At 46.1% G+C, this 26,273-nt stretch overlaps 1 protein-coding gene across 1 annotated transcript; it reads left to right on the top strand.

Annotated features, from left to right (window-relative positions):
* Nucleotides 1-20,300: 20,300 nt before the first annotated feature.
* On the top strand, nucleotides 20,301-25,412 carry CRNN (cornulin). Its single transcript, XM_043576394.1, is given in 4 exon segments — nucleotides 20,301-20,390; nucleotides 22,322-22,472; nucleotides 23,583-23,823; nucleotides 23,826-25,412. Coding segments are annotated over 3 exon segments (1,623 nt in total). The 5' UTR covers nucleotides 20,301-20,390; nucleotides 22,322-22,334; the 3' UTR covers nucleotides 25,070-25,412.
* Nucleotides 25,413-26,273: the final 861 nt, after the last annotated feature.

Below are 26,273 nucleotides of genomic sequence, written 5' to 3'. Positions count from 1 at the left end.
ATTGAACTCTCCAACCCTCTTCCTGGTCAAGCAGCATCAGTGGACAGATTGTATCCTTTAAAGGGTCTCTGAAGAACCATTCTGACACTCAAAACACTCATCCTATGCAATAGAAATAAGGCATAGGTTCCTGCCTTATGCCAGGAAGAAACAACCTGAGGAAATTACTACTCAAGACTCTTAGGGCTGGTGTTCTTTGGGATGCATCCGCTGGAACTAGAAAGGCTAGAGCTCAAGGAAATTCAGTCCAGGGGTCCATTCTGCCTCCTCAGCTTGTAGAGTTGGGTGTTAGAGAGTGAGCCCAAATAAGTACAGTGTTTCTATACATGTACAATCAGGTCATATGGCCACAAGACAACACAAACCCTCTGAATTCAATGTGGCCACCAAGTTCTTACGACCACTCTCCTATGGCATTGTTCTTAGAACCATATAATAGCTGTGCATGGGTGATCCAGGAAAAATCCAGACAGGCACAGTTGTAGGCAAACTATAAGGAAGGTCCTAAACTCCCACCCACAGCACATCATTTGCTCTCACACATTTGTCCTAAGCTTGAATGAGTGCTTCAGTAAATCTAAGTCCTTAATTTAAAGGTAAGGCAATACCTTACCCCCACCCAAATGAATGTCAAAAGCCAGTTGGCAAGGTTTAAGGGGAAAGGTACAAGCTTTGAAGTAAAACATACCTGGATTTAATCACCATACTCCCACCTGTGGACTCCATTCAGCAAATATTTATTGAAGCCATTCTGTGTGCCAGACACTACCACACCATGAAAAAAAAGAAGAAGAAGAAAACAGAGCAGACAGGGACATTGGACAAATTATTTAAATTTGTGGGCTTCTGCTTTATCATAAAAAATGGGGTAGTGGTCACCCCTTAGAGATGTTGAGAGGATTTTATGAGATAATATGTGTAATTGTGGAGCTGTTTATATTATTCATGGTTATCAATAAAGCAACATTGGCAGTAATATGCATGAAGAGCCATACAATTGTTTGAACTCTTGAACTAATATTTATCCTATGAAATGTTTCCTAAGGAAAATCCCAAATATAAAGATATATAAAGGAGAGTGATGGGAAGGCAACAAAGTGCTTCCTAAGTGTATACATTTTTCCAGGCACCAGGTAAAATATCTAACATTTGTTAATTCACAAAAATGAGCAAAGTAAGAAAAAACAATGTAAGAAACCTAAATATTCAGCAGTAGCATAATGAATGGAATATTTACAGCCATTTAAAGTAATTGTAAAGACTATGTGGCAACACAGAAGAATGCTCATGACATCATGTGAAGAGGAGAAAGTAGGTTACAGAAGGTAGGAATGAGGATGGTGACTGCAGCTATGTATGGCGCCTAATGCATTAGCATGGCCACACAAAACAACAAGGCTTGCTCTACAATGATAGGTTTATGAAGGTGAGTCTTTGTTCTCTGTTTGTCAAACTGTTGGCAGTGTTGTTTTGTTGTTTGTTACATTATTTTTATAGATCTACTTTTCCTAAGGTGTTCTATTTGCAGGTTATTTCACTCTCTCCTATATGGCCAATTCTGAGAGGGGAAGATAAAGATATTTTCATGCTTGAAAATCTTGGAAGATAGCAAATCTTTGAAGAGGCATCAGCTGTGTTTCATTTATTGCTGTTTCCTGAAAAATAAATGGAAGAGCTATTCCTTTATATTTAGCTCCCCAGATATTCACAACAAGGCTTCAGAAACTAAGATACTGCTACGGCAGTACTTGTGGGCACTGCCACCAACAACTAGAGGACTTTATGTCCCTAGGAGGTCTCGCACAGGTTGACTACCCACCCACCCATCCATACATCTACATAATCTACTACCTACCTGTCTATCCATTTGATGACTTACTATCTGCCCATCCATGTATCCCACCATTCTGTTTACCAATTCATCCATCCACTCTTCCTTGGAAGGGCCTCATCACAAAACTCAATAAATTCCAAAAGGAATTAGAGATTTAGTAGAAAAGTCAAGATGCAGGTTCCCAAATGGGGTCAATGATGCAACAGGACAGGCCTGGGAAGATGATGTTTTTCATCTTCTCCAGTCCCTGGTGGGCTGTTTAACAGCCTGTTCAGCAACTCGTCAGGATCTCAGAGCCCATCCTAGGAACAAAGGTCTGTAAGTAATCAGGTCACATTTGTCACCAGTATCCTCCCTATCCCAGTAGTACCTAGCTGGCTGGCTGGAGCAGGATCTTCAAGGCACTCCAAGCATTTGCCACCCAAATCTGTCACTTACCGGCACTGTAGGGTGGAGCGGGAGAGGCTGTGCAGTGTGCACTTGTCCAGCTGCCAACTGGAAACCTGTTTTAACCAATTAAACGATGAGCTCTTGTTACATAAGCCCCAATTGTGACCTTGTCAATTAAGCACTAATTGAGGTTGATGAGGGCAATCTACCCTAAACCTTCTCATCCCACAGCAGACTGCTGATGATCCTGCCATAATCCTAATGAGGTTAGTTGGGGAAACTGAGCCACGGTCTGAAGAGTGACTGGGATGTGTTCACAGAATAAGCTAAGGAATTAAACATTTATTGTGTGTGTATTCTCTGTGAGGTCTAAAGCCAGATGCTAGGACTGCAGGGATAAACCAAGTACATAGAAGAAAACAGACCTCAAAACAGTGATGATCTGTGTGTAAGGGGCCATGACAGTGGTAAAGATGGGGTGCAGTGATAGTCCATATGTGGGAGCTGCCACATCTGCCTCAACAATCCCAGAGGCATCAGGCGAGGAGGCATTGCAGCTGGGCCTGGATGGCACATGCAGACATGGCTGCTCCCTGCTAGGTCAACCCAAGGAAGAGCACAGAGGAATGGGGCAGATGAGCTATAGCTGCTCACATGGTTCTCAGCAGCTCAGATTTGAAAATGGAAGCCACCAAAGGTGCTTAGCCTTCATACCTCAGGTCACTGCTCTCATTCTTTATTTTGTCTACGACAGTCTCACTTCTCTCCACCTGGCCCCAAAGTCCCCCAGGTGACCAGTCACCCTTCAAGACTCAACTCTCATGTGGCCTTTTCTGTGAAGCCTTCCTGAGTGATGAGCCAGCCCCCTTGGTTCCCCCAGGGTTTTGTACCCAACTCTAGGACCACAGTTATTAGGTCACATTCCAATTAGCTTGTAGATCCTATCTCCAACAACTCTTGTCTTCATATTCCTTATAGTACACACAGTGCCTGGCACACAGTAGGCGCTCAACATCTGATTATGGAGAGACTCACTCCTCCCAGGACCAACTCACACTCAGGTGATGCTGAAGCATCATCCAAACTCACTTCCTGTAGGGCTATACTTGTCATGGCAGAAAGCCACCAGTTAACCTGGGAAAAACAAGTTTATGTGAAATCTAGCTAGCTCCCCAGCCAGTGTGGCACAAACCAGCTACCACTGCCAGCACACATCATAGTTTCATATGTTTACAGGAAATGTGGAGCTCTCTGGACATGCTGGTCAACAACCAGTCATCCCAAAAATACTGGCTGAGAACTCATGGTAGACAAGCCACCAGGGCACCAGTACACTTTGGTGGCTGTGATGAGAAGTGGGAACAACTTACTAGTCATCAGAAATGAGATAAGGTTGTTAATTTTAATTAATGAAAAAGCCTGATTGACATTGTCCTCATTATGATTTCCTGACTTTCCCAAAGCAGGCATGCCTTACTTTATAGCGGGATTTTTATTAAAAAGAAAAAGTTAGGGGCATCTGGGTGGCTCAGTTGGTTAATCTTCTGACTTTGGCTCAGGTCATGATCTCACAGTTCATGGGTTCAAGCTGCATCAGACTTACTGCTGTCAGCCCAGAGCCTGCTTCAGATCTCTGTCTGACCCCGTGCCCCTCCCCTGCTTGTGCTCTCTCTCTCTCTGTCTGTCTCAAAAATAAATAAACTTTTAAAAAAGAAAAGAAAAAGAAAAATTTAAGACAGTCAGTGGGAATAGCAAATGTGGGGCAAATGTGGGGCATACAGTCACTGATTCAGAGTTATTGATAGATTAGCAATCGAATCTAGTTTGTTACTCACCCAATTAGTCACTTTTGGATGGGAAAGCAAGGTGTTGAGTGTGTTGGAAGAGGGTCTAGTGGGACATGGGGAGGGTGGAGGGGACACGACTCCAGAGGCCTCTGAGGGCCACCTGCCAGGGCAGTAACACTGCCAGCAGGACAGATCCCACGTTGCCAGGCTTCTCCCCAGGCTGTCCCCCTCTGCCCACCTCAGCTCACCCCCCTTCCCACTCAAACTTTATGGCCTGGGCCCCTAGAGATGCTCTGTACTTTTGATTAAGCTGCCTTGCATGGGGACAAATGATTCCACCTCCTTGTTAAGAAAAAAAATGGGAGCAGGGATTTTTTTTTTCAAAGGGAAATTTATTTGGGAAACTGAGAGGAAAACAAAATAAAGAGAGTAAGTAGGAAGTGGTGGAAGTGGAAAGCCATGTGAGGCACAGAGGCCGTACCCCACAGCACTGGGGTTATAGATTGGTGTGGCTGGCAGGTGCCACCCAGACTCTGCCCTCTTACTCTTAGAAGGGATCAGCAACCTGCCTCCAGCTGCTCCCCACACACCTTTACCAATAGGGTGCAGGCAGCTGGGAGGAAAACACTTCTGCTCTTTCTCACCTGGGGGCTCTGAGGTGAAGGCAGTTCTACCCACCCACCCCAACCAGCATCCCCAGAGGCCCCTGGGCCTTGTGCCTAGCGGTGCCTGCCAGCAGGTGAGCTGGATGAATTTTTCTCTCATCCGGCTCCAGTTCCCCTGGTGCTGCCTGCTCCATTAAGGCCCTGTCCACTCGCTGGTGCACCTCTCCCATCTTGGTCCTCCATTACAGCCACTGGTTAGTAGGCCGCATGCTCACTGAGTCTGTCATGGACTGTCCTGTCAGCACTACTGAGGTCCCCCTCCAGAGGGCCCTGACATCTGTGGCCAACTTCTGTCCTGGCTCTGGGGCAGGACCTGAGGGGACTTGTCTCCCTAGCAAACCTCTCCTCAAGTCCAATGGCCATTCCCATCCATCCTGGGTAGTGGTAAGCTTCTCACCCCCCAGCCAGACTCTCTACCTTAAGACCAACAGGACACAGGTCCCTATCATTTATTTTGCCCACACCCTCCACACTTCATGCTTACATCTGCCCAGACTGTCCCCTATTGCTCCTGAAATTAAACCCAGTGCCTGCCCCCCCCCCCACACACACCCATCCCCTCTCAATGTCTGAAACTTTCAAATCCCAGCTCTTCTATTCAACAGGCCACGGACTTGGACAAACATGTTGAGCCTTCCAGGAATAAGCCCCATCTGTAAAGTAGGGAAAATTATAATAACTAACCCAGAGGGTCATGGGGGAAACCATGTAGGTAACTGTGTGCTGTCAGTTTTATTGACCTCTGGCCTCAGACTGGTAACTTTGCGGCTCATCTTCCCCACGTGAAATATACTCTTTCTCTGATTTGGGGTGGCATTCCACACCCTGAGGAGCCTGGCTTCCCTGCGGGTTTTCTCTTTCTTTTTTTTTTTTTTTTAAAGTTTTATTTATTTTTGCAGGGGTGGGTGGTGCAGAGAGAGAGAATCCCAAGCAGGGTCTGCATTGCCAGTGAACTCATGAACCCTGAAATAGTGTCCTGAGCCGAAATCAAGAGTCACATGCTTCACTGACTGAGCCACCCAGGTGCCCCTGTTTTTTCCTCTTTCTTTACCTGCCCCCCTCCACCCTCCAGAGCTGGTGCCTGGTAGATGCCCTCCTGCTATATATTCAGCTCGACACCAGGTGGCAGTCTGGCCACAGGCCCTAGCTGGGTTAGCCCAGCCTCCTGCTTGACTCAGAACCAAGGCCTGAGTCCTCTGCCCTACCCCACCCTCCTCCACAGCTGCCTCTGTGAGACCCAACATGGCCTCTGGTGGAGTGTGGAGGGGTTGAGGCCTGGGTGGGCTCAGGGGCAGGCATGACAGCTGTTCCCTGGGAAGGCTGACTTACCCACAGGGCGTTGGGTGCCCTCTCCCCTTGAGGCCCAGAGGCCCCTCTCAGACCCACTGAACCTAAGACAAAGTCTTTCTACAGACTCCCCTTGGGCATAAGCACATCAAGCCCTTCCCATTCTAAAACAGTGTTTCCTGGTTGGTCTCTCTCTTCCCCTCCCTTCTCCCTTCTCACTACCTTCTTAGCCAAACTTATTGCAAAAGATGCCTACACACTCTCCTTGACTCCCACTCACTCCTCAACCCTCTGCATCCTGATTTTTATTCTTCAAAATCTGCTGTCTCTGGAGCCAGCAGGAACCTTTGCTCTCTACTTTGCTGCATGTCTTTGACACAGGCCTCACTTGTGCCCCAGTCCTTGGTGTAACCCTTTCTGTTCTCCATCTCTCTTTAGAATCTGCTTCATACATGCCACTCAAGCCCAGTACTCTCACTTTTTACCTAAGACCTACATCTGGAAGATTTCCAGATCGCTACCTTAGGGCCTGATGACCTCGACTCCAGTGCCCTATCTCTGCCTGATTCAACTCACGCCACAGTGAATTCATCCCTTCCCCAGGCCTGTTGCTCACCTGCTTCTCCTCCTGTTTTCTGACCTGGTGAAGAGCATCACTAGCAATCAGTGGTGGCCAAAGTCATTGTTGACTCCTCCCTGTCCCCCCACAACCTCGTGACTTTAATGTCCTACCCATTGTACCTGCTTATGGCCTCCCAAATCTCTTCTTTCTCCAGTCCCCTTCCCTACCCCAGGCCAGGTCCTCATCTCTTCTCTAAAAACTGCTGCCCTAACCCTAACTTGTCTCCTTGATTTCACTCCTGCCTCCAACACTGCATTCTCCTCACCACAGTGTTTTCTCTATTAAACAAACCATTTCTTACACTTAAAACCTTCCAGGGCCCCAAATGCTATTGCGTTCCCACTCCAGAACCTTCACAATCTGACTCCACCTGCCCCTTCTAGCCACATTGCTGAGTAACATCTGCCCCCAACTCTGTCTCTGCCCCAGCAAAAGTATCCCCGGGCACCCCACACCTCTGCCTTCTACTACACCCCATCTGCACCACCTCTTTTTTGTACACTTGGTTCAAGATTTGACAACTCCCTAACCCCAGTTCTGAGTAGGGTACCCCTTCTCTGTGCTCCCTTGATCAGAGTACTCAGTGTAATCAGTGTAATGATAGTGTGATAGCATGTCACTCACTAGGCTCTGAGCTTGAGGGCAAGAGCTGAGAGGTTCAGCAAGAGTTTGTTGGATGAATGGATGGATGGATGGATGGAAAAATGAAAAGTTATTGTCCAGAAAAAGTCCCTTGCTTATTCAGAGGTGGTCTAGTGTTCCAAGTCCTCATCTTAACCCCAAGCCTCTGGCACCAGAGGTCTCAGGCCTCAGAACACAAAACACAGCTGGATGTTTCCCCTGGAGCCAGGGAGTAGGAACAGCCTCCCTGGGTACACTGCCAGGAAGTGTAGACACAGGGGTCCAGCTGTGCCCTCTCATCCCAGAGCTCCTTCCCTACCAGAGAAATGGGAGCAGTGCAGGCAAGTACGTGATGAGAAGACAGCCGGTCTCTTTGCAGAAGGGACCTCTGAGCCATGTGTCAGCCTGGGGAAACCCAGAACAAGAGCACAGAAGTCAGGATCTCCATTGATGATTCAACTGAGATGCAAACACTTGAAAAAGTTTCAGGGCAGAGCTCCTGCTCCTGTGAATAACAACGGCGAAATGGCTACCACAGCACCAATAGTGTTGTCTCATCCTACTCTGATTGCTATCCCACCTCATTGTGCCTCTTAAATTCTTAGCCATCCTTCAAGACTCAGTACAAGTGCATGGTCTGTGAAGCTGTCCAAAGCCATCCACCCCAGTCTGAATTAACCATTACTTCCCCCACACTTCTGTAGTACATGGTTCCTATTTCTTTTACAACGCTGGTCTCAATTTCTCTTTCAATGGAATTCCATAAGGCTGTCTTAGTCTACATCCCTGGCAAGGTTACAAATTCTTGGCAGGGAGAAACTATGTTTTATTCATGTTCACATACCCCACAGTTCTAGCCTTATGCTCTAGGCATTTGATAAATGACCATCAAATTGAATAATAATTTTCAAAGCATTAAAAAAGCACCATGCAAACAACTAGGTTCATAAGTTCAAAGTAGATAGAGAAAACAGGAGTGATCACAAGGGTGGGGCTCATCTGGGAAGACTTTCTGAAGGAGGTGTGGCTGGAGAAGACTATGAGGAGGGGCTGAAAAGCATGTAGAAGGCCTGTCATCTTAACTTCTGGGAGGGAAAGGCCAGGCTTTTCTGCTTCCTTACCCACCTTTCCCCCTCATCCCAAAGCAGGGGAGCAGCAGTACAGGGGTTAAAATGTGGACTCTCAAGACAGACTGCCTGGCTATACATCCTAGCTCAGCCACTGAAGAGCTGTGTGACCTTGGGCTGACCACTTCACCCATCTGGTCTCAGTCTCCTCCCCCTGTAGACTGAGGAAAAATAGTACCTACCTCACTGGATTATGTGACGATTTACTGAGTTAATCTACATTAAACTCTTACTAGGTGCCAATGGCTAATCTCAGTGCTTTACATAGATTAACGCATTTAATCCTCACACAGCACAATGAAGTTGGTACTATTACTATCCTTTACAGAGGAGGAAACTGAGACCCAGAGAGCATGGGGTGGGGAGATCATCAGCATAGCCTAACCCAAAATGTCACACATTCTCCAAACATGACAAATGGACCTGCTTACCCCAAACCACCCAACTCTTGCCCTGAAGAACCAGAACCACAGTCACAGCTCAAAGTAGTAAGAACTTTGTTTTGTTGTAATTCATAACCGTCTGTAAAACACCTTCCCATAAGATTTTCACTGCAGCCCTATGAAAGAGCCCTATCCATCTTGCTTTGCAGATGCGCCTTGATTCAGGGAAAGGCAGTGGGAAGTGTGGGAGAAGTAAGCAGCTGCCTTTTCAAAGGCGGGCACCATGTTCCCCATCAGGGCCCCTCCCCTGGGCCAGAGGTGGGGCGGCAGGGCATGAGGCAGTGGGCAGCAGCCAGCTCTTCCTCACGCCTCCTCCAAGGACTGAATAACTTGTCCTGCCCCACCAAGGGGGCTGGGGGCCTGGCTCATACCGGCAAGAAGGCCAGGGAGCTTATAGACAAACTACCAAGGCTCCAGGGCTTACAGATGACAGAAAACAAAAAGAAAATCATCACCGGAGAATTTAAAAAAATATTCAAAAGTAATTTACAAAATAAAAATGTTTAGCTTGGAAGACTATAATTTTCCATCTCTAAAGAAGGGGACAAAGGAAATGAACCAAAAATGTATGCATAATATATAAATCACCAATAAACACGCAAAGAAAAAAAACTGTCCTCATTACAATCAATAAACAGAATTCAAATCATTACACTCAGATACCATCAATTAAAATTGGTACTTTTTTAAATCACAAAATATTAGTGACTTTTAGGGGCTGAACATTCATGGAAGTGCAAAATTGAAACCACCTTCTGAGAGAGTAGTTTGGTCTGTGGTATGTAAGAGCCTTAAAGTTACTGATGTTCTTTGACTCCACAATTTTATTTCTAGATATTAAGGTAAAATTTATAAATAGGTACAAAAATATATGTTTAAGAATACATGTTGTGTGTTTGACACAAGAAAAACAAGAGGCACAATGAAAAAACCTAAGAATGGAATGATTACATAAGCGTCTCCATTCAGTGGAATCCCTTGCTACCACTAAATATGATACAGAAAACCTGAAGGTTATATAGTGACTTTAAAAAAAGGTACTTGTGTGGGGTGCCTGGGGGGCTCAGTTGGATAAGCGTCAGACTCTTGATTTTGGCTCAGGTCATGATCTCATAGCTGGTGAGTTCAAGCCCCAAGTCTGGCTCTTCACTGTCAGCACAGACCCTGCTTGGGATTCTGTCTCCCTCTCTCTTTCTGCAATTCCCCCACTTGCTCTCTCTCTCTCTCTCAGAATAAATAAAAATAAATTTTAAAAAATTGTTTAAAAAAATTTTAAAAAGGTAGTTGTGCGGGGGCGCCTGGGTGGTTCAGTCGGTTAAGCGTCTGACTTCAGCTCAAGTCATGATCTCACTGTTCATGAGCACAAGCCCCGCGTCAGGCTCTGTGCTGACAGCTCAGAGCCTGGAGCGTGCTTCGGATTCTGTGTCTCCCTCTCTCTCTGCTCCATCCCCACTCATGCTCTGTCTCTCTCTCTCTCTCTCTCAAAATTAACTAAACATTAAAAAAAAATTTTAAAGGTACTTGTGCAAATCAGATAAAAATAAACAATATACTGTATTTATAATAATGCCCATATCGTAGAAAAATATCTGCATACAGGGGCACTATAATGAAATAATTAAAAGCCAGATTCCAAAGTCAGAGGACTTTACTCCCTCACCCAGAGGCATTGATTGTGTTTGTATACAGGGGAACAGTGGAATGAGAGATACAAATCTGGGGAGAAGGCTGGTATTGCAGGTGCCAGGACCCCTAGAACCCTTTATTCTCTTCCTTGCCATCCACAGACTCTGTGCTTGAAACTGTCCTTCACAAGCTATATGACATTGGGCAAATCACTTAACTTCTCTGTGCCTTATGTTCCTCATCTGAATATAAACATAATAATGGTACCTACCGCACTGAAGTTGGGAGGACTGAATGAGTTAATAACTGGGACATAGTAAGTTAGCCATTATTATCCTTGCTTATGAACACACAGAAAAGCTACTTGGAAGGATATATAATCTAATGATTCTTTATGCTATGTGGTGTCACAGTACTGTTTATTCTTCCTTTTGATATCTTAATTTTCTAAATTTTCTTTCATGTACCTTTACTTTAAATAAGAAAAACTATATCACTTAATTAAAATTAAAGAAATCTGTATCAAACGTCTTAGGAAGAAACACAGGGAATGAAAGTCCAGACCAAGGATATAAGGGAGCAATGATTTACTAAGAAATTGGGAGAAGGGGGGAACCCTATACTTTGAAAAGCAATGATGGAAAGCCAAACAGAGTACCTACACTGTGATAGCTATTTTAATATGTCAACTTAGATAGGCCATGGTGCCCAGTTGTTTTGTCAAACATCAGTCCGGATGTTTCTGTGAAGGTATTTTTCACATGCCATAGACATTTAAATCAGTAGACTTTGAGTAAAGCAAATTACTCTCCACAATGTGGGTGGTCCTCATCCAATCAGTTGACGGCCTTAAAAGGACTAGCGTTCGCTCAAGGAAGAGGGAATTCTCCCCCCAGACTGCCTTTGGACTCAAGACTTCAATATCAACTCTGGCCAGAATTGTCAGCCTACTGGCCAGCCCTGTGAATTTCAGACTTGCCAACCCCAACAATTGTGTGAACCATATCCTTAAAATAAACTCTCTTAATTGGCTGTTTCTCTGGAGAACCCTAACTGATATACAGACCATGTGAAGAAACCAGTGAGAATGCTTCCAACACAGTAATCCATCTACACAGCCTCCCAGGGAGTGGTGAACTAGCTTGTAATTATCGGTGTCTATATCCTCTTTACTGCCTGGAGAAACAGTTATTATGCTCAAAACAACCAATCAGAGGGATTATTAGTGCCTGGAAGTGTGTAAGAACACAGCCTTCCTCATTTAAGAAACAAAGGTAAAATACTCCCTGTCATGGTGAAGCAGAGTTGGGGCTTCCCCTGATGGTTTACCTTGAGGACTTTGCCTCACACCTTGAAGGGTTTTATGTTTGGTTCTACACATGTGGCAGCAGGATTAAAGAGAGACAAGCCGGGGTGCCTGGGTGGCGCAGTTGGTTAAGCGTCTGACTTCAGCCAGGTCACGATCTCGTGGTCCGTGAGTTCGATCCCCGCGTCAGGCTCTGGGCTGATGGCTCAGAGCCTGGAGCCTGTTTCCGATTCTGTCTCCCTCTCTCTCTGCCCCTCCCCCGTTCATGCTCTGTCTCTCTCTGTCCCAAAAATAAATAAACGTTGAAAAAAAAAAAAGAGACAAGCCAAGCAGAAGCAGCATTTCGGGAGGAGCATATGTGAAACATGCAGCAGGTCCAGACAGGAGCAAGCCCTGGGCGAGACATAGACAGCACACCTGGTGTGCCAGGCCTGGGCACCAGAACTGCAAGGCAGTGGCCAAGGGGCCCCACCCAATGCTCAGGACTCCATTAGGAAAACACACAGGGCTTCTCTGAACTCAGATCTTAGGAATGGACAGCAAAATGGCTTATTAGAAATGATGGAACACACATTATTGTATAAATGATTTGAACTTCTATAAATATATTAACTGAAGCAAAATTGCATTCACAACAGATTACATAACCATTTCCAGAGTACTTCCGGGGTTAAGTGGATTCCCTCCTCACTGCGGAATGGGTGGACCACACAGGTGTGGTCCTCTCTGGGTTTCCCTCTTGTGCTATTCTGGTTTTGTGTCACCCTCTGAACCTCTTCTTCATCAATGTACCTCCAAATTGTCACATCCTTGTGCCACACCTGCTATAGAAATTACAGAGAATGTTCTGGTTTTTTAGTTGCAATTGCCCAAAGTTCACAATTTCCATCAACTTGCAGTTCAAACTATTTCTGGTCCCATTTTGCTACTGAATAGTGAAATACAGGTTGAAACTTAGATTTATCTTCTACAGATGTGTGCACACACACATACACACTCATGATTCAATGATGTTAACATTCTAGAAACTATTACAGACCTCCCTCATGACCACAGGAGCCTCTGGTTCTTCTGTTTAATCACACCAGTCCCTGTTGTGTACAGGCTTGAGCCCAATCCTGAATAGCTTGGTTCTGTTATGTTCTTGACCCATCTTCATGAACGAATCAGACCTCTACTAGTGACTGACAGCCTACTTTTTTCCACCAGTCTTTGGGTAAAACATTTAAGACTCGTTATTTTATTTAATCTACCAGCCATCCATAAAAGAACAGGCATTATACAAGCTCTGTTTTTATTTTTTTGTATGCATAATAGTTCTTTTGATTTAATTATATATTTATATATTAAATATTAATGTATATTAATATTAACATAATATATTAATATATAATATTAATATAATAAAATATATAATTTATTGTCAAATTGGTTTCCACACAACACCCAGTGCTCATCCCAACAGGTGCCCTCCTCAATGCCCATCACCCACTTTCCCCTCTCCCCCACCCCCCCATCAACCCTCAGTTTGTTCTCAGTATTTTTTTTTAATTTTTTTTCAACGTTTATTTATTTTTGGGACAGAGAGAAACAGAGCATGAACGGGGGAGGGGCAGAGAGAGAGGGAGACACAGAATCGGAAACAGGCTCCAGGCTCTGAGCCATCAGCCCAGAGCCCGACGCGGGGCTCGAACTCACGGACTGCGAGATCGTTACCTGGCTGAAGTCGGACGTTTAACCGACTGCGCCACCCAGGCGCCCCTGTTCTCAGTATTTAAGAGTCTCTTATGGTTTGCCTCCTTCCCTCTCTGTAACTTTTTTTCACCCCTTCCCCTCCCCACTGGTCTTCTGTTAAGTTTCTCAGGATCCACCTATGAGTGAAAACATATGGTATCTGTCTTTCTCCGCCTGACTTATTTTACTTACAAGCTCCGTTTTTAGAGATGAGGTCAAGGCTCAGAGAAGTTAAGGGATTTGTCCTAAGTCACTGAACTCAAGTGGTAGAGCCAGATACATCCTGGGATCAGTTGGCCTGTGAAGCCCTTGGTTTCCATTTTAACAACAGAAAATGTCATGCCTGCACAAGGACTGGCTAAGAAGAGAGAAATACAGAAGCAAGCAGGGAGGCCCTAATTCTTGGCTGGTGACAGCAATGGAAGAGGCTAAAGCTATCCCCTGTGATCCCACATGATGTCACCATGCCCACACCCCAGTAAGCTGCTTCTGAGGATTTGCCCTCCTATGGGCCATCCTGACACATGCCAATATTCCTCAATGTGACCTTCCACCTAAGTCCTTGTTCCCACACAACTCAGGGAGCTGTGGAGGATGCCTCATGCTAACAAAAGTGTGTTACCTACCACTCAGGGTCACTCAGGCTCCTGTCTTCCCCCAGCCCTCCATGGAGGTGGCTGTATAGTGTGAGGAGCCCACCCAGCCAGGAGCAAAAACTCTCAAGTCCAGTCCTATCTCCACCCAAAACTGTGTGACTTTGCCATGTCATTTCCCCTCTTTGAAACTCAAGTGCCTCCTGTGGAGTATGGGAAGAAGAAGAAGCTTTCAGGGTGTTTGTGAGAGGTTAGGACAGCAAGTGTGGCAGTCACCTTAGCACACTGACCTGTGCACAGCTGGTGCTCAGTCCTGAGTGAAGGTTTAGCTGGTGGATCTTGGCTCTGTTGACTGTTCCTTGGAGTCGGCTGCTGCCACTATCCAGCCTTGGGGGCCTTACCCATGACCATCTCCCCTAGATGGCAGGCAAGGGGCTCCACGCTGGTGTGCTTGGAGGAAAGTGACTTCTGTCTTGGCCACTTGGCCAGCACATATTTAGGACACAAGAGCACACATATGTGCAGGATAGGAATTCCTTACACAGCAATGACGGACAGGCACGTGGACTCATAGGACCCTCACAATAATTGCAAAGGCCACCAAGCATTGGAAGCCTTCAATTCCAGAACCAGGGAGTGAAAGCATGTTCTTAGCACTCAGGTGGAGGAGTGGGCACCACATGGTGGATCACTGCCCCAGAGAACCCCACAGCAGCTCTACATACCAAAAACTGGAGGCAGGCTCACTGCAAAGCCATGTCACTTTTGCCCACAAAAGTTGTGTAAATTGAATATCATTTCCTTCTGTTTCACAGACAACTATAGTTTCACTTTGGATTGACTTGCAAATAATGGCTCTTAATGTTACCCTTATATACATTTGTTCTGAAATACTCAGTGGTGTATAGATATATCAAAGGTAATTGAAAGAAGTCTGTGGTAAACCCTCTTGAGGGAAAATAAACATACCTTCATTAGAGAATAATTACCCACTGTGTTTTTTCTAATTTATATTTTTGGATTTTCCAAGGTGTGTGTATTATTTATTATTTATGGATTAGTGCTTCTTAAAGGGGCAGATTGAGTAACCCCTGTGAGCATTAATTTTGTGTACATTCCTCTTGCCTATGTTCAAAAGGACTACTCATCACGACTTCAAATGACAAGAATAATAATGCCCTGCACAGGTTTTAGTGTTCTTGGTTCAGAAGGCACTTCTACACTGGGTGCATATTGTTAACTCATAATAACCAAGTGGCACAGAGGTTGTCGCTAGTTTACAGATAAGGAAACAGGGGCTCATCGAGTAAGTGAAGCCAGGCAGCCAGGGAAGTATGGGGGGCAGGGCATGCCAGTCCTTTCCACTCTCAGGATAAGAACATTCCTGTGTGTCTTCTTGTCTTGCTAACATCACGAGGGTCTGAAGACAATGAACATGACATTTGCCAATAGCCAGTGGTCCCTAGAATAACCTCAGGCCCTCAGCACCACCACTTCACCCTTTTCCTGTTAAATCAGGACTCTATTTCCAGGCCCCAAAGTAACTTCCTACTAATGGCTTTCATCTTTGCACAATTTCGATGTCCCTTCGTCATCCAGTGTGCTCACAACACCTGATCATTACCTTTTAATCCTGGCTACCACCCTAGGAGGGATAGGCCCTTTGATAAATGAAGGAGGAAATAGTTCACAGCTGGCCAACTCCAGTGGAGGCTAGCACACATGGGTTTGTGAGGGTTTTAGGGAAAGCACCACAAATCCGGTCCATCCTGATGAGAGCTGACTTGGAGCTTTGCTCCATTTTGGTCCTGGCATCTCCTGCAGCCTTAAATTCTGAACTATCCCATGTTATCTCCATGAGCCAGGGATGAAGCCCAAGAGCTGTAGTGGGATGGAATGTGGGGCCAGGCATGGTGTGTGTGACACATCACCCAGCCTTCACAATTGCAGGGCAAAGCTTCTTCTCCTGAAGAATGAACCAGGCCTCCATATCAACTTAGCATATGTGTACTTACAAACTAGCCTTGTCCTCAAAGAGACGCCCGAACAAGAACAAATCTCATCTGGTTAGGATAATATGGAAATACATTATGGAGTCAGTGGTATTTGAGTTGTTTTGAAGGGACAGAGGCCATTTGCATGGAGGAGAAGGAGAATGCATTCAGGCAGGAGGAAGGCCTGGCAGACAGGCAGAACGCAGCAGAAGCTGGGTTTGTGGGAATGGCAGGTCCACACTTCTTTTTCCAAGGGAAAAAGACCTTTTTACTGAAGTGTAAAATACATACAGAAGAGTACACAAATCATTAATGTAAGAGTTTTCACAAAGTAACACATTAATGTGTCCACCACCCAGATCCAGAACCAGCATGTTATCAGCATCCCAGAAGCTAGGCTCGTGCCTCTCCAAAGTTAATATTCTAATGTATAACTCCGTGGTTTGGTTTTGCCTGTTGTTTTAATTTTCTATAAATGGACTCATACTATGTAGATTTTATATCTGGTTTTTTTTTTTTTTTGGAAATCTATGTTTGTGAGAGTTACCCATGTTGTTACGTATAACAGTTTTTTTTTTTTCATTTTCACTGCTGTATGGAATTCTATTACATGAATGTGTTTGGTATTATATTTATTTTGTATTTCCTAATTAATATTTAAACGGACAAATGAATGGGGAAAAAAACCCACCTGTTAAAGAAAATGTTTTCCTAAAACATGATGGAATGACATTGAACTAAGCCATTGACAGGAAGGCCTACCTGAAAGCAGATAAAACCACTTTAGGATCAGAGGGTTGAATTTAGAGGCTGCCCCACAAGAACAAAAGCCCAAGTCAGACTACAGGATTGTTCTAGGAAAGACCCCACTGTCCTGCATCACCCCTAGATCCCAGTCTAGCCTCAGTCTAGCCCTCTCCGTGTGCGCCTACATCCTCACACCCTTCACTCCTGAATCAGAGTCTCATGCAGGTGTGTTTGGTGGCCAGGCACACTGCTCATATGCCAGCACCCTGTAAGCATATCAGCAAGGCAGAGAAAGGGAGTTTTCTGGCCTTGAGACAGGTCCAAGTTTTGACATAAATAAAGACATACTGGGAAGTGTCTTATCTATTCCCATTACATTTAAATCAACAAACCTTTGGTACCACCAGAACTGTGCAGACTCATTAGCACTGATGAGGCAGGAAAAGGAAGAACTTCCCCACCTCCTATGATATTTCTCATTTTTCCCAATGGGAAGGAGGTTGAAACCTTCTGGTTTGCTTGCTCTAAGGAGCTCTGCCTTTGGGCTGGACACCTAGCTCTGGGAAATTCAGACTCCCTTTCAAATGGCAGCTTCCAGATTTCCTGGCAAATGGTAACGACAGTATTAGTCACATGATCCCTGTCTGCATTGGACTCAGAGACACAGCAGGACCAACACCACCTGTCAGGTTGGGGATTAGGCCCAGAAAGTATAATAGATACTAAATCGCTGCAAACTGTGTCAACAGGGATGTCTCTGGTATCTGCTTAATCCTCCCTGGCATATCTGGGGTTGAACTTGAGCATCTGGGCTTCCAGGATGCTCTAACCAGGACCCAGGTCGGGTGGGCTTGGGAGAAGAGGCCACATTTGGGGCAAAGAAAGCATAAAGAGTCTCAAAACTGTCCACTGCTCTTTTTCCCCTCTAAGAATCATGCCCTCACCCTGCCTCTCAGTCAGGATGTATAGGCTGTGCATGGACAGGTGACTTCTCTCACCACACATGACACTCTGGGCAACAGCTTTCTGGCTTTCAGAACTGTTTTTACTCCTTTCTGAGGGTGAAGCCCAAGATTATGGAATTTTTCCATCTTCTGCTTTTGGGGGGAAATTCAAATGACCACCTCCAGTCATTCCCCACTGCCAGGTCCCTGTCTGTGTCTCCATTCTGTGCCCCAGGGTACAAGTGAAGGTATCTTGTTTTACAGATTTACGTCTTACAACACCTTGTCTTCCATTGTCAAATTCTTCAGGGTGTTCATGGCCTGTTTTCCCAACTAGACTGATTCCCTGGAGAGCAGAATTTTACTCTTCATTTGTAGCCTACTAAGTGTCACAAAGATGGGCTGTTAAATACTTGTAGAAATAAATTATCTCTATCAGCAACAAATTTCTGAGTGAGTGTGTAAAAAGGAATCAAAATGCAAAAATGAGTTTGTTTCATTGAGATATTTCTGTTTATCCCAAGGCAAAGTGAACATAAGAGAAGAGTTTGATTCAATTTCAGACAGGGTCCCTGACCTCTTTCTGCCTCTAGATCCAAGGGATGTGACTACTAAGTAAATTCCCTCATTTGTGACAACTCTTCACAAATGTCACACACTAACAATGTGACACCCTCTGAGACTGCCAGGCCCATCCCTGGCTCACCCTTCTCCCCCCAGCTCCGCCTCACCCACCCCCACCCCCACCAGCCACCCTCCCTCCACTTTCATGGCCCTCAACTCCCCAGGCTCAGTCCTGCCTCCTGGAAAGACACAGGCTTCGGAGGCAGGCAAACCTAAATTCAAATTTAATTTTATTGCTTTCTAGGTATGTGACCTTGGGTAGTTTACTTAACCTCTCTGTATCTCAGTTTCTTCATCTGTAAATTAGATATAATGATACCTACCTCAGAGTTACCTCATATCAAGCACCTGGTTTGTTACTTCCCAAACTTACTTTCCCTGAGTTCCCAAACTTTTCTGGAAGTTCTGAGCCCCTTCAGAAAAGACTTAGAAAATCACTCACAGAAGGAAGGTCTACTCTGCAGGACCCCCTCTTGTTCTCCAGCCTCCCCCTCTCACACTGGCCTTCTCTGAACTGACCAGTTACCACAGAAACTTCTGCCCCCTCTCTCACCAGGGACTGGAACCAGCCACTGTCCATGAAGTTGGCCCCTTCTGCAGGCTGCACCTCACCCTGTGCTCTGTGCCCCTTACTGGAGCTTGTGCCGTGGCTACAGGTCTGCCCTCCCTCTGCCCATCTTACTGCACCTTCCTATCCTATCATTACCTTTCCTGTGGGCTGCATGCAGACAAATAAGTGACAACTGTGAAGATGCGTTTCCCTATCCAGAGTCATTCCAGAAGCTACATGTACTTCCCACAAAAATGTGTGCTAGAAGCCCCTTCAGGACTTGGCTTCAGAGCTCAGAATGCTTCCTTCTCAGCATCCTCAAGTATGGTTGTTCTTTATCCACAGAGAACAAAGTTGATGTTTGTAAAGTGCCAAAAGTCATGGAGAGAAGAAGAAGCAGCCACATGTTGCATAGAGGAGAACATGGCCAGAAATTGAGGGCTCCACCACACCCATACCTTCTTCAGAGCGGACACTACTCCAAGGGCTCTCAGTGTCTTCATTTATAAAAGGGGTTTAGTTGTGAGGATACAACAAAATGAGGTGGTAATGAAAATGGAATCAAATTGAAGCAACTCAAACAGTAATTGGCAGTACTGTTACTCTCTTGGGACTTTCTCCTGGGACTGCCAAGCTGCAAAACCTGTGAAGGTAGAAACTGCTCACAGCCTGTTCCACACTGTTCCCCTCAGTCCTTAGCCCTGGGTCTGAAGTGGAACAGGCGCTCCACAAATACCTGCTGACCAATCGAGCAGTTGAGTTCCCTGTGTTTGCAACGAAGGGGTTGCACCTAATTATCTTAAGTCTCTTCTCCCACCAGCCGTAAAACACTGCCTGCCCATAGGATGGGGGCTGGGGGAAGCTATTAATTTTGTTTGTTTTAATAAAAAATGAGACCCAACCAAAAAGAAATGAGATTGAATTTCTTGCATGTCTCATAAACTTGGTATGAAAGGCAATTCCAAAACAAGATCCAAGAATGTTCTAAGTAATGGCAAAATTACAACATTACTACAAAACATGTATAGTCTCCCAAAGTGACCACTTTGGAAAGGATAACCCTCAATAGATGGAAATGTTTTAAAATGTTTATATTAAAAAAAAAAGGAGTCCCATGACTTTGCAGTCACATGGAGATGATGAAAGTTCACTAGGAGCCCCAACCTGTGCCTAGCACTTCTGAGCCCATCATATCAGAAAGGAGCTTGCCTGACATGAGGAGACAGACCCAGGGAAGGAATCAGGGAGGTACCCAGTGTAGTAAGAGGGAGTGCTTATTCAGCCAACACAGCCATGTGTCAGCAGGTAAAACAGACAAGAAGGGAAGTGGGGCTGGGCTGGGCAGAGCCTTGAGTGAATCAAGCCTTCCCATGGGGCGGGGACGTCTATCTAAAACACCAGCCTCCATTAAATCCCCTATAAAAGGTTCCTGTCCCTCTGACCTGGTACTCCATTCACCACCTAACAGCCACTTGCTCATCCTGCCTGTGCATTAGGTAAGTGCCCTCTTGAGAAACCTCTTTCTCATTCTCACTGCCCTGGTGATCTGAGCTCATAAAACCAAGCTGTCAGATCCAGGTCATGGCCTGTGGTGCTGGCCATGGACAGAAAGTGTCCACTCTGACTGGGCCTCAGGCAAAGTGGGCATGTGCATGTGGGAGAAGATGCTGTCCTGAAGCCATGGGGCTCTTTCCTCCTCCCCTGAGACTGGCCTGTCAGTAACGCCTCTCACCAGAGCATGTTAGCAGCAGCAATGGAACCACTCCTGTGCCTTTCTGGACAGCAAAGGTGTTTTATTCTTAAGGTTCTGGAAACCTCTTTGCAGTACTCACAGTGTATGAGGCCAGAATCAGGTTACTTATGCCAATCTGACAATGGGCTTGAACCTTGTCACAGAGGAAGGGGCTAACATGACAGTCTTCCCCAGGGTCTTATTAGGCAATATGAGTTTGTAGGTTTATCCTAAGGCATCTGAAGAGTAACTAAAAAGTAGCCTTATTTTTACTGTTTATAGGTCAGTGATTAAGGTCTGACATGCTAAACAACAAAAACCCAGGATCTTTTCATTTCTTTGTTGGGGTACAATATTTGAGTTTTGTACCTTGACGTGCAAAAGCAGTCTGCCTGAAATTTTTGGCTACTGGAGGGTAGAAAGGACACCCCTTGAAGAGCTTACCTGGGGTCTATAACCTTCAAAATCCTTCTGGCCACACTGCCCCATCTTCTCCAGCACCAAGCCTCCTTCCTGCCTCCCTTCACTCTCATGCTTCTGTACCCAGGCCTTCCTCTTCCTCCTGCATTTGAACTTGCCATCTCCCGGTCTTTGAGGCTTCTACTTTAATGCACCTCCACGTCCCTTTGCCTTTTGCCCATGCAGCTGCACTCAGGATTCCCTTCAAGCTATGCCCAGATCCCCAGCTAATGAGAACCAAAATCTCTCCCTTCAGTTAGGAGTCATTCCTCATAGGTCACCAGTTTTGTGGGCTGGAAGGAGCCACACAGCTATGGGAAGGCTGACCTCCTTCACAGTTCACAGGTCCCAGTGCTGAGGACAGATGTCACATTCAGAGGAACTTAAGACTTGGAACTGGAAGGCGCCCTGAGTATGGCCAACAGCTGGTAACCCAGCCTCTTCCTGAATGCCTACTCAAAAGGCAGCAAGAAAGGGTGCAACCCCATGGGGTTCCTGCCTGCCCCACCTGAGGCAGGGGTCAGCTTAGATATGTACTTATTGCCTGTTGGTGTTCCCAGCAGGACCCTAACACCATATGACTAGATAGACTGTCCACAGGATGCAGTCTAGAATGTTCATTGCATTTGAGTTCAGGAGATATGAACTCTTGGGTTTCTTGGTCCCCTACAAGCTATGGGGCCTTGAGCAAATCACCTAACTTCTCTGAGCCTGTTTCCTCACCTATAAAAAGTGGAGATAGTAAGGATTATAAGAGATGATGCATATGGAAGTACTCTGTGAGCAGCAGAGTTCACACAGATGTACACATATTATGTATGTATATAATAACATCATAATGATATTTAATAGCTGTCACTTAGTATAAGCCAGCATCTTCCAAGTGCTTTATATGAATTATCTCTTAATCTTCACAATAATCTTATCAAGTAAATACTGGTATTACCTTCATTTCACAATGAGTAAACCGAGGCATAGAAAGGCAAAGAAAACTGCCCTAGCTCACCTGACAGTCAGGTGGTGAGGCTGGCATAGAAGTCCTGACTCTGGAGCCTGTCACTAACCATGATGTGCCCCTCCTTCCCATTCATAAAATCCATTAAGTAGGAAAGGGAGAGGGAATACTCAGAGCCATCAGAGGCAGAGCTGAATATGCAAGGAAAGACCTAGAAGGAGCAGGAGGAAACGCTGAGGTTGATTTTGGAGCCCCCATGGGGGCTTTGCTTCTTTCTCCAGCTTGACTCCAAAGATGCCTCAGTTACTGCGAAACATTAATGGGATCATCGAAGCCTTTGGGCGATACGCCAGGATGGAGGGCAACTGCAAAATGCTCACCCGGGGGGAGCTGAAAAGGCTCTTGGAGCATGAGTTTGCTGATGTCATTGTGGTATGATGTGCCCGGCGAGGTGGGGAGGGTGGGAGAGGAAAGAAGAAAGGGGTTTGCCTGCAGATGCTCTGCCTCAGGAATCTGAAGAGGTAGCCACTGGATCCAAGCCCACTGGATCTCCTGGCAGCTGTGGAGGAGGAGAAAAGGAAGGCAAAGGAACAAGAGATGGTAGTTTCCTTAGAGAAAAAACCTTGATTTCAATTAATTCTAATTTAGAGACAAGGTGAAAGGACTCAAAAGGGACAGCTCAGGGAAGAATAGAGCCCTTGAGTATTCTAGAAATGAAAGTAATTACTGCTCTCTGCTGCTACTTAAATCTGATGCAGTAGCCATTTCTTATGTCCATCAGAAATTTATTCATTCATTTATTAGAAGCATAGCTCTGTGTCTTGCAGTTGCTCAAAAATATTAGTTGAATGGTCACATCAGAAATGTGTTTTTGAGGGCAAGTTGGTTGTCATCAGCTGGGAGGACACTCTGGGAGCCCCTCCTTCTCTCCCCCTACCAGCAAAGCAGACCCAGGGCATTGATGCACTTCCCTGCCTCTTCCTGCCTTTGGTTCCCATCTAAAGCAACCAGGACAATGGCCTTAGGGACAGGAATGTGTAGGCACAGCAGGATGCATACTCAGGGCAACTTGTGGTCTCACCAAACCCCACTCACCCCACCATGGGAAAACACCTGAGCCTCAGTGAACCCACAAAATCTCCTTGAGGCCATGTTCCTGCTGTCTTCGCCTGGTGTTGGGCACTGGAGAGGATCCCACTCAGTGCCAAGGGTCAGGAGCCGAGGACAGCCCAAAGAATCATTATGAGCTCATTCATTCATTCATTCATTCTTCAGTGAGTCTTGCTCCAGTTATCCTGTAATCCAGAAATTATGCCAGGCACAGAGGATACAAATCAAAAGGTGCTTCCTACCCTTGTGAGAAGGGCTGCACACTGAAAGCTATTTCATATTAGGGCTGCTGTAGCTATCTATGTACGCACCCTGAGGCTGGCACAGGTGGGCTCCCTGGCTCAGGGGTGGGAAGCCTGCAGACTGAGTGAACTGGCCCAACCACACCTTCCCCAGGGGCAGTATGCTGATTTTTCCTCTTCTCCTCCCCAGAAACCCCATGATCCTGCCACTGTGGATGAAGTCCTGTGCCTGCTAGATGAAGATGACACAGGGACTGTGGAGTTCAAGGAATTCCTGGTCCTGGTGTTTAAAGTCGCCCAAGCCTGTTTCAAGACACTGAGCGAGAGTCCTGAGGGGGCTTGTGGATCTCAAGAGTCTGGAATTTGCCCTTCTGGGGACTCACAAGAGCTGGGGGAAGGACAGAACAGGAGAACTGAGGTGGAGCTGGTAGGGAAGGACAGCATTGTGAGGAGAGCCAACATAGACAGAGCACACAAGCCTCCAGAGGACAGGTAGGGGCCAGGGCTCAGACCCATGGTCAGGATATTGGCCAGGATAGGCAGTATGAGTCTCAGAGACAAGAGAGAGAGAGTTGGCAGACACAAGCTGGGGAATGTACACAGCAGACCCAGAGAGTGGGAGAAGACAAGAGCCACCAGACCAGAGAGAGGGAGTCAGAGAGACAGTCGCAGGCCAGGGAACAGGATAGAGCCCACCAGACAAGTAAAACAGTGACTGGAACTGGAACTCAGACCCAGACAGATACCACCCAGACTATGGAGGAAGACAGGAGCAGTCAGATAGGAAGCCCTGGTACCCAGCCACAGGAGTCCACCCAGACCAGAGGGACTGAGGTCCAGGGTCAAGATAGGAGTCAGACAAGCCAGATAGTGGCAAGAGAACATGTTCAGACACCAAGAGGTGTCACCCAGACCATGGAGCAGGACAGGAGTGGTCAGATAGGAAGCCCTGGCACCCAGCCACAGGAGTCCACCCATGGCCAGACCAGAGGGACTGAGGTCCAGGGTCAAGATAGGAGTCAGACAAGCCAGATAGTGGCAAGAGAACATGTTCAGACATCAGGAGGTGTCACCCAGACCACAGAGCAGGACAGGAGTGGTCACATAGGAAGCCCTGGCACCCAGCCACAGGAGTCCACCCATGGCCAGACCAGAGGGACTGAGGTCCAGGGTCAAGATAGGAGCCAGACAAGCCAAGTGGTGACAGGAGGGCACATTCAAACACAGGCAGGATCACAAACCCAGACACACACCCAGACCATGGAGCAGGGCAAGAGCCAGTCTGCAAGGCACACAGGGGATAGAGATGAGGGACAGATTCAAAGGCAGTCAGACAGTGGTCAAAGATGGACACAAGTAAGCCACTATGAAGCAGGAGAGGCAGAGATGGGAGGACAGGCCCAGGCTGGGGCAAGCACTCTGACAGGGAGACAGGACCGGAGCAGCACTCAACCAAGGTGTAGTGTGACAGGCGGACAGGGAGAGAGCGAATCCACTGTGGTTACCCAAGAGTGGGTGGATGACCACACAAGGGATACAGCAATCCCAAGGCAGGACCAGGGTAGCCTGCATTCTGGCATGCTTTCAGCCCCGGGCCCAGACACAGCCCAACCAGAAGGAAAGCGAGGCCTCACAGCCAGGGGGCTGTATTCCTACTTCAAAAGCAATAAGCCATGAGTGTCCCAGCCCCAGACTCCAGTGCCCAGTACCAGAAGAAGACAGCTGCAGAGGGGTTGGCTTGTCCTGCCCTGGCCAGTCCAGTTGGCATGTCAGCTCTTTATCATGGTTTTTCTCTTAGGTCTTTCTCAGTGAGACCATTTCTGCAAGGTGCTTTCTATCCTAAATTCCTCTCTCATCTGCTCCACTGTGCAGACCCCTCAGGAACAGGAAAACACAGAGCCAATCATTCATTTATGCCAGATTCTCCTCAGCTTGTGGGGCTTTTCATAGCTATTTTTGTCTCTTCCATCTGTCCATTGCCCCATATATCCTAATGCACCAATAAAACCTTCCTAAGCAACTGGGCTCTCTGTCCCTTTCAATCACTATTGATATGATGGGTTAAGGCTACAGGGCTGTGATAATGAACTAGACATGGCCCCTACCCTTGAAGAGCATCTGGTTGGGAAAATAGTGCATGAGATTCCAAGAGTTATAAAAGTGTCAAGAGAGAAGATATCATATTTTTATACTTTGCAGACAGGGATCAGAAAAGTTTTCAACCAGAAGAGGTTTTTTGCAATGCCCTTAAAAGACAAGCAGGATTTAGGGAAGGAGGGAGGGAGGGAAGGACGTAACACTCTAATTCTAGAATGTTAAGTCTCTGTTCACCTGTAAGATCACATAAGAAGGCCAACTTAAGGTTACCAATAAATGGAAGAAGGCCAGTGGGGACTGTGTAGGGGAGAAGGCATGTGTTACCAGGAACTGAACCAGAAGCCAGAGCCCCAGAAACTCCTCTGTGTCAGCTCTGACCTCTCATTATGTCTCATCAGCTAGATATAAACAAGTTATCGGGTAGAAACTCTTAACTATGGTTTATTATAATAATAACTTCAGAACTAGTTTTTAAAATATAGATTTATCTGCCTAACTGCAGAAATGCTGAGTCAACAGGTTTTGAGTGGGGCTTATGAATTGTGTAAAAGCTTTGTAAGGGGACTCCTGCTTCTGGCATTGTGGCAAACTAGATACTCTGAAGGGCTTTCCACAACAAAATAACTAGATCATGCATAAGGCATATTTTCCATTGCATTTTGGTTTATAGGAAGTAAGGGCAATCTCCAAAGAGAAAACAATATGTGTTAACAACCCTTAGTCGGGAGGAGTTAAGATGAAAGAGTAGCAGGGAGATCCGATACTTGCCTCATCCCTCAAACAC

The sequence above is a fragment of the Prionailurus bengalensis genome, chromosome C1, assembly GCF_016509475.1.
Source record: "Prionailurus bengalensis isolate Pbe53 chromosome C1, Fcat_Pben_1.1_paternal_pri, whole genome shotgun sequence".
NCBI classification, from domain to species: Eukaryota; Metazoa; Chordata; class Mammalia; order Carnivora; family Felidae; genus Prionailurus; species Prionailurus bengalensis.
The sequence above is the reverse complement of the archived record's forward strand: the minus strand, read 5'-3'. Positions and strand labels throughout refer to the sequence as shown.